The 12294-nt window shown below is 32.5% G+C and overlaps 2 protein-coding genes across 2 annotated transcripts; both read right to left on the bottom strand.

The window, feature by feature from the left end:
* Positions 1 to 5218: 5218 nt before the first annotated feature.
* On the bottom strand, positions 5219 to 7869 carry LOC131602984 (protein NRT1/ PTR FAMILY 8.3-like). The gene is made up of 5 exons (XM_058875219.1): positions 7664 to 7869; positions 7472 to 7577; positions 7152 to 7369; positions 6521 to 7077; positions 5219 to 6324 (listed from the first exon to the last, which is right to left on the bottom strand). Exons 1-5 carry the CDS (start codon positions 7715 to 7717, stop codon positions 5487 to 5489), a joined length of 1773 nt encoding a protein of 590 aa, XP_058731202.1. The 5' UTR covers positions 7718 to 7869; the 3' UTR covers positions 5219 to 5486.
* Positions 7870 to 8066: 197 nt separating this feature from the next.
* Positions 8067 to 12132, bottom strand: LOC131602985 (protein NRT1/ PTR FAMILY 8.3-like). Its single transcript, XM_058875220.1, has 5 exons — positions 11966 to 12132; positions 11130 to 11235; positions 10835 to 11052; positions 10187 to 10743; positions 8067 to 9307 (listed from the first exon to the last, which is right to left on the bottom strand). Exons 1-5 carry the CDS (start codon positions 12017 to 12019, stop codon positions 8485 to 8487), a joined length of 1758 nt encoding a protein of 585 aa, XP_058731203.1. The 5' UTR covers positions 12020 to 12132; the 3' UTR covers positions 8067 to 8484.
* Positions 12133 to 12294: the final 162 nt, after the last annotated feature.

The raw sequence follows: 12294 nt of genomic DNA, 5'->3' as shown, positions 1-12294 counted from the left end.
AATTAATAGTAAAAGCTTCAAAAACTAACTAAAAGAAATTTAGAAATTATTCGTGTAAGATAAATATATTGCTTTTACAATATTTAATCTATAATATTGAGTGTTATGACCACCAAAATTTTAAACTAAAAAAAAATTGAAATAATTATTTAGATATCACTCTTTTACTAACAATACATATATATTTTTAATTTGTGTATAAGATTAATTATATAAAATGACAAATAAACTTATATAATAATTTAAAATTATATATAAATTAAGGATACTATGCTATTTTAGACGAGGAGGAGACTCCACGAGGCGGTGAATATTTACGTCACTCCTGTTCCCGAAGTGTCTTCGAAAAGACTTTGTTCTCCATCCCCGTTCTTGCAGGAGGAAAATTCTCTATCTTTGGGGCCCCAAACGGGGAATCCCCGTTAACCTATGCAAGTTGACATTTCTAAAGGAAAGTGTATGTTGATAGTCGAATAAAAAAAATTTCATATTTTTTAATTAAGATCAAATCAAGAATAAAATAAAGAAATGTTAAGAATATCCTCTGTGTTGTATTAAATATAATATATATACAGATTTTTTATTTGAAATAAATCACACATAAAATTGTGAAATTTATATTTAAATATAAAAAATAATTATTAGTTAGGATTGAAAAGTGATTTTCTAACCTTTCTCTCAAAATAATAATTCAAGTTGAGTGTTTTCTTAAAATAAATATCAGATTTACTTTTATGACAACAAAAATGTTATATTTAACGTAAGAGAAAAATTGAAATTAATTAAAAAAATATTTTGAAATAAAACAATAATTTGTTATTATGAAGTCAATTGTGATTTCTGCATGTGATTCGTTTCGCAAGTGATTCGTTATGCAAAGATTAAAATTGATTTTGAATAAATGATTATGTTATGTAGACTCGATTCTGCTTAAAAGTAATTGAAGTTAAAGTGAATTATATTTGGTTACATTCATGCAATAATGAGTTGAACAATAAATTTTAATGTAAAAATTATATTTAAACTAAAAAATTATAAAATTTAGCTTTAAGTAAAATCAATTATGAAGATCATCATCAATTCTAGTTTGATGAACCAAACATATATGTAGTGATTAGTTTAAAACCAATTTTGGATCGAAAACGCAATGTGTTAGACATAAACATTGTGCGTTCCATAACACAGTGAGCTCTAAGGAAACGCAATGCATCCCCCCTTTCATTGAAATGCAACGCGTTTAGGGAAAACATATTGCGGCTCTTCTGACACCTTTAAAGGCGCATTTTAATCTCTTTTTTTGGTATGAGAGATAGATGAGGGAAGAAGTGGTGAAATCCTAGTGAAAAAAATTGAGAGAGATAAAGAGAGAAATTCTTAGAATTAAAGGCTAAGTACTGGAAGACATATAAGGAGAATGAGAAAAATTTTAAGCACGTTGAATTGTATGATTCATATATGAAGAGTTTGAGAGATTGAAAAACACTAGGATAAAAAAATGGACTTATTCTTTAGAACTTGGAAGACTATTTTCTTGTAATTTATTTTTAATCTCTTTTCATAACTTTTAAAGTATAGTGAATTGGAGAATTTGTCTCCTCCAGAGTAGATCGATTTGATCAAATTGGATAAACACATTCTTTGTGTACTCATCTTTTATCCTTTTTCTTACTCTTGTGGATTTGCTAACATTCTTATGTGTGCACATTAATTTTTCTTGAGGTTATTTATTTTGGTTGCCATTGTTTTCTATCCCACATATTAAAGTGGTCGGTGTAGTTGAACCTTTAAATTTCACAACAATTGACTTCAACCATAGAGAAAAAGGGTTAAGATTACAAGTGAGCACCATGGATTCTAAATGAGACATCGATTTTTTTTCCAAAGACAACAATTTTGAGTTGTGGAAAAAGAAGATGAAAGCAATCTTACCTCAACAAAGGTGTGTAGAAGCATTTAAGGGTGGGGCATTGATGCTTCTACACCTAACACAGTACAAAAGATCGGGATGGGGGATAAAGGAAAGTATATCATTATCTTGTGTCTCAGTGATAAAGTTTTAAGGGAATTCGTTAGGGAGAAGACTACTGCATTGATGTGGGTAAATGCTAGTAATTGTATATGACCAAGTTCTTGAATCACACGTCGTGTCTGAGAAAACAAATATACTCATTCTGAATGGTAGAGAACAAATTCATTGCGAAACAATTGAAATAACTACACAAGATCGCTGATGACTCGGAAATTATTGACGTGAATATTCGATGATGAAGACAAGGTTCTCATTGTGTTAAACTCATTAATCAGATCATTTGATTACTTAAAGGATTCTCTTTTTATGATAAGGAAAGTACTATTATCGTGAATGAAGTCCAGACGACTGTGAGGTTCAAGCTAAATTATACAACCTCGTGGATGTAATTTTTCTGACTTTAGTTGTTATGATTGGAATGTGGCTGAAGTGTTGCAAGACTTCAAATCAAAGACCTTTAGGGAGGAATTCTAAAGAAAAATGAGTAATATAATAATTGAAGACGCTTAATGATAAAAGACATTCATTAATGAAGAACCATACTTGACTTGTGAGACTACTTACACAAGAAAATGGTGGTTGGATGCAAGTGGCAAGTTCCTAAATCAAGGTTAAAGTATTGCTAAGACTTTATCAAGTTCGTTGAAAAACCCCTCGCTAGAAAATAGAGTTTGTTCTTGGAAACTCATAAGACTATTTTCTTATTACTCGTTTGTAATATCTTGTAACAACTTTTGATGTATAGTCAATTTGAGAGCTCATTTATTCCTAAGAGTAAATTAGTTTGATTGAAATGGGTAAATAAATTCTTTGATTGAAAACCTAACATACACTTAGCCTTTGTTTGATAGTTTGAAAAATAAGAGAGGGGGGGATTTGAAAAAAAAGAAGGATGAAGTAAAAATAATTGAGAGATTTAGGTGAAGACAGGAGTTTCATTTTATTTATAATATAAAATCTCTATAATTTGAGTGAACTCAAAACTTATATTAGAGGAAGAGTTTGAAAGATTTTTTATAACTTAAATAAATTTTTGAATTAAAAATACTAAAAATTAAAAATATATTAATGATAAACATCCATTTATCATTCAATATAAAATTATTCTTTCAAGAAATATTAAAAAAAAAATCTATTTTTTTTATCAAATCTCTTTCTCTCAAAGCTCTCTCTTCCCCTCCCTTTCAAATTCTCAAACAAAATCTTAGACTATATTTAGATACTGTAAAACAAACGCAACATAGTAAAATTGAAGAAACAAAACATAATAAAATTGTTATTTCGTTATTTAAATGTTTTATGATAGAATGAAATGTTTCTGCCAAAATAAAGTTACAAAAAATGAAAGGAAAAAAATTAAGATAAAATAGAATGCATTTAATTATGTTCCGTTCTATTTCATATTTTTAATCAATCTAAATAATAAAATATAAGTTTATTTTATTCCTTTCCATTTTATTTTATCTAACATCATCAATCCAAACATAATCTTAACCATTTACAATTTGAATTTAAAGATAATCTTAACAATTTGATGAATTTTGAATTGTGATTTTGTTAATGAGAAACATTGTTTCAAGTGCATCATCAATACTAGCTTCTTAGTTTTTTTTTTTTTTAATTACATATAGTAAGTAAATAGTAAGTAGTCACCTAGTATATGCTAGATGTGTGCTATATATACACCAAATTCAATTACATTGTAATACACTTTAGCTTTTTCCAAACTATTTTATTGTGATTATATCTTTTCCCTTTACATATGTGAGTCTCACATTGACTAAAAAAGAAAAGATATAACACTTTATAAGTGAGAGAACTTACGCACCTATCACCTTAAAATTTTAGATGAATATGTGATGTGTATCTCTCAAAAAATGTGTCTCAAGTAACATGCTCTTCAAAATTGCCCCTAACAAAATTCACCTCAAATTTTATAGGAAAGAAATTGGTAGAGTAAAAAAAAAAGTGTTGAAGAAAAGTCCAAAATATACGTGAGAATACCTTATGCTTTTTCCTTTTTTTCAAAACCTTTGCTTTTGTGGTGGAAAATAGTTTCATTGACTTTTGATAAAATAAACAAAATGTCTTGTGACGTGTGAAACGTCTTACATGGACGTCACTCACATAAAGAAGAAAATTAATTTTTATTTGTATTTTTTTAGTAAAGTCAAAAGTTATTGATTTAATGTGTGTTGACTAGGAGTAGACATCGGTTTGGGTCAGTTCGGGTTCATGTCCATACACTGCAAACGAACCAACTCACGAGTGAGACAAATCCTAATCCTTACCGGTTTAATTATCAATTTTTTCTGAGTCCAGTTCAAGTTGAATTCCCTTAGATAGACACTTTCTTTCTATTGAGCCATCATTTGGGCCGATTTAATTTTTAAGCCCATTTACAAAACCAACTATGTTTTTTGTTTATTACTAATTTGGTCATTACTTCTCCCGTCCTTAGTAGTTGAATGCATTGTTTCATTCGTTAGGATTTACGATACCTCGTGCTTCATCCCGTACTAGATGATTAAGAAAATCATCATATATGGCATCAAATTTCCGTGGACCATAGTAGGAGAGCAAACACAAAGGATTCACTTTGAACAACCTGCATAAACTCGAATTGGTGCATGATTCGCTCAAGAAAATGTGGATACATCAGACGTGACCTACAAGTCAACTGTCTAGAATAGAAGGCTATGTCATTCGAGGGACGCGTCAGACAATAATCCTCGTACGACCGGAAGCATATATCACGGTCAAGAAACACTGAATGGCTCGGTCGACTAATTCCCTCTTAGATGGTTTCACTTTTAATGAGTTGCTCTCTACTCCTAAATATATCAAATTGATCGAATTAAGTAAATAAATTTTTTATGTAATTGTTTTTTCCTTCCTATTATTTGTTGTTGATTTGCTCAGACTATTTGACATATTAGTTTTTATTTGATACAATTTATTTTAGCTGTTCTTTATTTCACTCATCAAAATTTTCTGCAAAATTAGTATTATTGTTATTGTTTTTTTTAAAGGTAATTGTGAACGAAAAATTCTTATCATATCACATTGACGTAACACAACCCTTACCTCAGAATAATATTTTAACTACGAAGACAAAATATGATTAAGTGACAAATAACTTATATTTAGTTGGTTCACCAAACAATAAAATAAAATTGATAGGATTGCTAAACAATCAAGCTTTCATCTGTTATTCATTTGGCATATTGCAGTTTTTGTTCATTGTTTTCTCCTAAAAAATTCAAATCCAAGTTAACAAGATGTTGCTTTTATCTGATATATGTTTCAATATGCAGTGTTGGTTTAGTTTGTCCACCAATTTGTTATCCACTGACATGAGAGTAGTCTCTTCCATCTCTCTACAATTGCTGGGACAACCATGCTTGTGATAACATTTGAACTTAAAAAAGAAGTATCCCTAAAGCAAACACTGCCCTTAAGGAAGACTCATGTGACAATCCTTCTTTTGTTTGTACTGTTTAGCATAAACAATGTAGACTAACATATTCAAGAAACTAAGTCCAGCTAGAAGCCAGAAAAAGTAATCAAGATGGCCCTCATTCAAATTATCAGTTATCCATCCAGGATTTTCGTCTTCTGTTGTGACGTAATCAACAATAGTGACAATCAAAGAGCTCAGATAATTCCCTAATGAATTTGTTAAAAGTGCCAATGCGCTGCAGAAACTGCGCATTGTATCCGGCGCTTGCTCGTAAAAGAACTCATGCTGTCCAACAAAGGTGAATACCTCAGCAGCACCAAGCAAGAAATATTGAGGTATTTGCCATAAGATACTAATTGGTACAGGAACATTTTTGTCAACTAAACCAAATTCTTTTGCAATTTGCAACCTCTTGCTCTCTACTAATGCAGCAGATGACATGCAAATAACTGAGAGAAAAAGACCAACTCCCATTCTTTGCAATTCGGAGAAGCCTCTTACCTTGTTGGTGAATTTCCTTGCTATTGGGACAATGCCTCTATCATAAATTGGAACCCAAATGATGACAGCTATTATGTCAAAAGTTGAAAGAGAGGCTGCAGGAATTTTCAAAGAAGCAATAGTCGTGTCCATCATTTTCCCTTGTTCAACAAACAGCGATGACATTTGTGCATAAACAGCACAGAAGATTATACCCGATGCCCATATTGGAAAAATGCGGATCAAAATCTTTAACTCTTCCACTTGTGTAACTGTACAAAGCCTCCATGGACTAGTCACTTCAGCTCTCTCTTTTTCTGCATCTGATATCACTGCTGCTTTATCCAGGAACCTGCATAAAGTAGAGTAATAAGTCATTTGGTCTATAAATGTGTGAAGCGACGTCACTATAGTAAAAAAATTACTTTCTCCAAATATTGTTGGATACATTACACATACTAAGCAAACAATATTATCTATGATTTGAGCAGAAGAACACAAGGACAGTATAATTTGATATGAAAAGATGTTTGAAGCTATGAGATAACCTCAATCCATCACTATGCTCCAGTCTAGAACTTCCTTCAATTGAGGAATTCTTCACTGCTAATTCAAAGAGAAGGCAATTGTCTTGGGGAACCTCCGATTTCCACTTGAACAAAGCAGAAGAAATCACCTGGCAAATTCTTGTAAGAGGACTTCCCACTGGCCTTTGAAATCTATACATTGGTGTACCTAGAAAGAAAATTACAATCGCAATACCAATAAACAATGCAGAAATTCCATATCCAAGTCCCCACCCAACATTTTCTTCAGTCCATACCAATACAGTGACTGATAAAAGTGCACCAATGTTACTAGTGAAATAATTCCAATTGAAGAACGATCCTTTACTTGCTCTTTCCCTATGATCCGTATCATCAAACTGATCTGCCCCAAAAGGCCAAATACATGGCTTTATTCCACCAGTTCCCAATGCAATTAAAAAGAGTCCAGAGAAGAATACAGCACTTTGAGCTAGAGTTGCTGATGGACAGACAGAACTCACACATTCCATTGGCGTCAATGCAGGAATGGTTGCTGAAATGATCAATATGCAGATTCCCTGCAAAAACTAATTATCACCTAAAAGTACTATGGAAGCTTCAAAATAAGAGAAAATCATAATTTAAATTTTACGATGAGATAGATTCCATAGAACACAGCAATGGTCCAATATCTTCCCAAGTAGGCATCGGCAAAGAAGGATCCAAGGAGAGGTGTAAGATAGCAAGTTCCCTGAAAAATGGTTACATTTTTTGCTGCAGAAACAAGTCCCTGATGTAGTTTCGTGGTAAGATAAGTGACAAGATTTGTAGCAATCCCATAATACGCCAAACGTTCACAAAAGAAAGTACCTGTATTAGACTATAGATATGTTACAACTCAAACAAAAAAATAACAAAAAATAAAATTGTTGGTTACTCCTCATGAAAACAACACATAGAACAGATAACCACCAAGAACAAAGGGGCATGATTTCCATGTCCCGGTTTCCCTCTTGATGGCAAGCTCTCCCTTTAAGTTTACTGACCCATCTCTTGTGTGAATACTGTCTTCTTCAGACTGCAAAAAGTAAAAATAAATAACAGCATAAATGATAATACTACATCTTAGTTACTACTTGTGCAGATGATAGGCTAAGTAGAAACCTGCAATAGACTATCTTCCAGAAATAATCGGGTAGGTTCCTCTAAATGTTCCATTCTTGTTCTTTACAGTCTCAAAATTTATGGGGCCAATTTTGATGTCAGTTAAGAGCCACTCATCTGTATTCTATTTTATAATCATAATGCTTATTAAGAATGGTAGGTAAAAAGATGATACCCACCATTCTGAAGTTTCCCTTTTTGTTAGTTTGAAAAGGAGTTGAGATTGCTTTTTACTTCACATTATATGGCTTTAATAAACGGTGTAGTAAACATGGCTTAAGTAATCATGCATATTCTATGGTGAAAACAATACAGTAAACACCAAAAACAATGACTCATACACAACTAGCTATATTGTATAAATTATAATCAATAAATACAAATATTCAGTACTACCCTAATCGTTTGTACACGTTTTTTATTTCATATTTTAATTATTTGTAACAATACTTAATTAGGAAAAATTCACTTGAGTCTGCATAATTTTATCAATGTTTCAAATTCAAAATAACAGGATTTTCAAGTTTCCTTTTTCTGAGTTGTGAATCTCCCCTATTTTATTTCCTTCTAAACTGAACCATATGTAGTTGAGTAACATCCTGTCAGCTTGATCATCATGTCTTTGAATGAGCCTTTCAATGCCAGAGGTTCGGCTGATCTCCAACTGTAGTTATGTACAACGTGTTAAGATCCAAAAACCCATACTATCCATTTTCCCAATTAGCATATACATATTTATCATACAGAACAATATCCACAATGAATGAAGGAAATATCAGATCATGCTTCCACTCCTATGAGTAATAAATGCTTAAAAAATCTTAAGAAATCTTCTTCTGCTTGTACATTTTGGCAGCAATTATGTACACTGACATATTTAATAAGCTAAGTCCAGATAAAAGCAGAAAAAAGTAATCAAGATGTCCATTATTCAAGTTATCTGGAATCCATCCAGGCCTTCCACCTTGTGTAGTAAAGTATGTTACTATAGTAAGAATGAAAGAGCTCAAGTAATTCCCCAATGAAAAACTCAGGAGTGGCAGTGCACTGCATAAAGTCCGCATAGCATCTGGTGATTCGTCATAGAAGAATTCAAGCTGCCCAATGAATGTGAATACCTCAGATGCGCCTAATAAGAAATATTGAGGTATTTGCCATAATACACTAAGGGGTACGGCAACAGGTTTATCAACAAGGTCAAGCTTTCTTGTAAGTTGCAGACGTTTAATCTCCACAATAGCAGCTGATAACATACACAGCCCAGAAATAAAATGGCCAATTCCTATTCTTTGAAACACGGAAAGGCCCCTTTTCTTGCCTGTAAATTTCCTTGCAATAGGAACAAGTATCCTGTCATAGACAGGGACCCACAAAACAACACTTGCCACATCAAAAGTTGAGAGGGAAGCTGGGGATAATTTGAAAGAACTAACATTTGTATCCATCATAGTTCCTTGCTCCAGAAACAATGTTGACATCTGGGCGTAGGCGGCAGAAAATATTATGCCTGTAGACCAAATTGGAAGCATGCGAATCAAGATTTTCAATTCTTCCACCTGTGAAACAGTGCAAAGCCTCCATGGATTAGAATAGTCACCGCTTCTGTTCTCTGAATCAGACACTACAGCTGCTCTATCAAAATACCTTTATTTAAACATCAAGAAAAAACAAAAACAAAGTAGGAGTTTTATAAGGTATATCCTTCAGTCAATGTTAATAATAATATTATTAGTAAGCAAAGTAAATTTAAAATAATGTCAAAACTTCAAATTTTAGCATATAATTTCTAAGTGAGTTGATGATATTCTATAGGAAAAATGTTGACATCCAATGCATCCAACATAAATGACAAAGGAGAAGCAAGAAAATACAGAATCTGATATTAGCATACTGGATGGATATGCCTTGACAAAAATCTCTAGTAAATACTAAATTTCATCCTTTGAAAAAAAGATTAAAGGTTGCAGCTACATGCAAGAAACAATAAAACATATTTTGTACAATCATTTCTAACAATACAGAACGGGAAACAATTATTAGCAAAGTTGAGTCATTAAAGTAACATAATAGTTTACTCACTCTTATCTAATCATGACTTACAAAAGAAAGTAATGTAATATGTGATTCACAGCTGATGTTCAATCATTGACATTAATATATATGCTTACAGACAAAGTGAAGCGTGAAACACAGAAGTATCTCTATGCATGAATTAGGATTCAATTGTCATGAATAATTGTTTGTGGTACTGGTATACTGAATCATTTCTCCTCTCATCTCTTTCTGTGTGTAATAATAAAAAAAATTGTCTTATTTTATAATAATACAAATAATAGCTCAAAAGAAATATTAGACAGCATAGCTGCACAAATTAGACCTAAACAACCCATAAACAGCTATTACATTGGATCAGGCCTCATATCTCAAATTTTCTTATAAACAACAACCAATTCCACATTTAGCATCAAACAAAATTCGCATCAACAAGAATATCATTTAGAAATTCAACATGTAAAATATTACCTCAGATCATCACGATGCATCAGTTTGCGACTTCCTTCGACTCCTGATTTCTTATTAGGCATCTCGTACAGGAGACTACTATCCTCCGGCACAACCAGATTCTGCTTTCGGACAGATGCTAATACAACCTGGCACATACTTGTAAGAGGACTACCCCTTGGTTTTTGAAACCTGTATAGAGGGGTACCTAAAAAGAAACTTCCAACGGATAACCCCATGAATAAAGCAGGAATGCCATATCCAAGACCCCATCCTGCATTATCTTGAACCCACACAATAAAGGTGCATGACACAATGGCGCCTATCATGATCGAAAAATAATACCAGTTGAAAAAGGAAGCCTTCCTGGCCCTTTCCTTGGAATCAGTATCATCAAACTGATCTGCTCCAAAAGATAACACACATGCTTTTACACCACCAGTCCCAAGTGCAATTACATAGAGACCAAAGTAGAACAGATAATATTGCACAGGACTAGCCGGAGGACATACCGAACCCAAACACTCAGCTGGCTTCAATGATGGAACAGAGGCAGAAATTGTCAAGATACACATCCCCTACATGATACAGCCATATCAGTATCACATAATAAATGCATAGAGACAATTATTAATGTCTAGGAAAAGAAATGTATCTTAAGTGTATTACAAGGAAATAAATCATAGAGAAAACAGCAATTGTCCAGTATCTTCCCCAGTAACCATCTGCCAGAACAGCTCCAATGAGAGGTGTAAGATAACAGGTTCCTTGCCAGACGCTGACATTTCTCGCAGCAGAGGCGTTTCCTTCATGCAGTTTGGTGGTTAGATAGGTAACAAGGTTTGTTGTAATGCCAAAGAAAGCCAAACGTTCGCAACATTCATTGCCTGTCATATACATGCGTACTAATGAAAATGGATCATCTAAAACATTAAACCTTAAGGTGATGTATAAAAAAGCATACCTAGAATAAATGGACAAGCTCTCCAATTGCCAGTGTTGTGCTTAATAGCAGGCTTCCGTCTAAAGTCAACTGAACCATCACATGTGTATTGTTTGCTCCTTTCATCCTTAAGAAATAAAATAAACAATGATATCACAAAGCAAAATACCACTTTTTCAGGGACATGGCTTCAGCCAACAGATTGGTGGAAAAATGAGTAAGAGCATTTTTTAATTCACTTTTGGCAAATCACTTGGCAAAAGTGATTTTGAAGACTTAAAACTGATTTTGGTATATTTGGATGTTACTAAAATTGATTTTGCCTCTAGAAATTTCGGTAGTTTTTGCCTCTATTCATGATTTATACGGCCAAATATTTTTGTTGGACTCAGGTTCATATGAATGAATCCAAACATACAACTAAAATCAATTTGGGTGAGTGTAGGGCCAAAACATACAAGTTGAGTGACAGTAATATTATGGCCAACCTTCAATTACGAGTGATATGATTGGCATAAAGTAACACAGTTTTAGGCTAAAACTAAGAAAATAAATATAATTGCATGTGTAATTCATTAACAATTTCAAAAAACGGTTGAGTGATTGTTGTTATAAGAGTGTTAAGTTGTATCATAAACACGTGGTGGATGTGAGAGTATAATAAAAATAAACTAATAAATTTAATAAAAACAACTACCTCAGAAAGAGATGAAATAATTTCCCTTCTATAAAAAAGAGAAGAAGCAAAAGAGATGAAATAATTAAAGTAATGAAACAAATTAGTTAAAGACGTTTATGTATTCATGGAAAAAGAAAAGAAAAGTGTGAAATAGGAAAAAGAAGAAGAAAAAGAGAACCTGAAGAAGGCACTGTTCCAATTCTGGAACGTCGCCGTCAATAATAGAACCCATGTTCAGAGAGAGAGTTTAAGAAGCAATGTATGGAGAACAAAGAATATTCATTTTCAACTATTCTTGCCGTTACGTACTAAAGGATTACATTGACAATGAGTTGAACTAACAAGATGAGCTTAAAAAAAATTGAACCGAGTTGTTCTATACTTCTAATTAGTCGAATTTAAGTTGAACAAAAAGTGATAAATTTGAATTAATATTTAAACTGAACTAATTATTAACGAGTCAAATCGAACTCAGATGAGTTTGACTTGACATATATTCGGCTCTAA

The sequence above is a fragment of the Vicia villosa genome, linkage group LG5 (genome assembly GCF_029867415.1).
Source record: "Vicia villosa cultivar HV-30 ecotype Madison, WI linkage group LG5, Vvil1.0, whole genome shotgun sequence".
Lineage (NCBI taxonomy): Eukaryota > Viridiplantae > Streptophyta > Magnoliopsida > Fabales > Fabaceae > Vicia > Vicia villosa.
The sequence above is the reverse complement of the archived record's forward strand: the minus strand, read 5'-3'. Positions and strand labels throughout refer to the sequence as shown.

Excerpts from the sequence above, each read along its gene's own strand:
- LOC131602984 (XM_058875219.1), bottom strand. The coding sequence starts at position 7,717 with ATGGAACATTTAGAGGAACCTACCCGATTATTTCTGGAAGATAGTCTA. Across the intron at positions 7,370-7,471 it reads ATCATGCCCCTTTGTTCTTG|GTACTTTCTTTTGTGAACGT; the intron begins GTGGTTATCTGT and ends AGTCTAATACAG. Across the intron at positions 6,325-6,520 it reads GAGCATAGTGATGGATTGAG|GTTCCTGGATAAAGCAGCAG; the intron begins GTTATCTCATAG and ends TACTTTATGCAG.
- LOC131602985 (XM_058875220.1), bottom strand. The coding sequence starts at position 12,019 with ATGGGTTCTATTATTGACGGCGACGTTCCAGAATTGGAACAGTGCCTT. Across the intron at positions 10,744-10,834 it reads TCTCTATGATTTATTTCCTT|GGGATGTGTATCTTGACAAT; the intron begins GTAATACACTTA and ends TGTATCATGTAG. Across the intron at positions 9,308-10,186 it reads ATGCATCGTGATGATCTGAG|GTATTTTGATAGAGCAGCTG; the intron begins GTAATATTTTAC and ends GTTTAAATAAAG.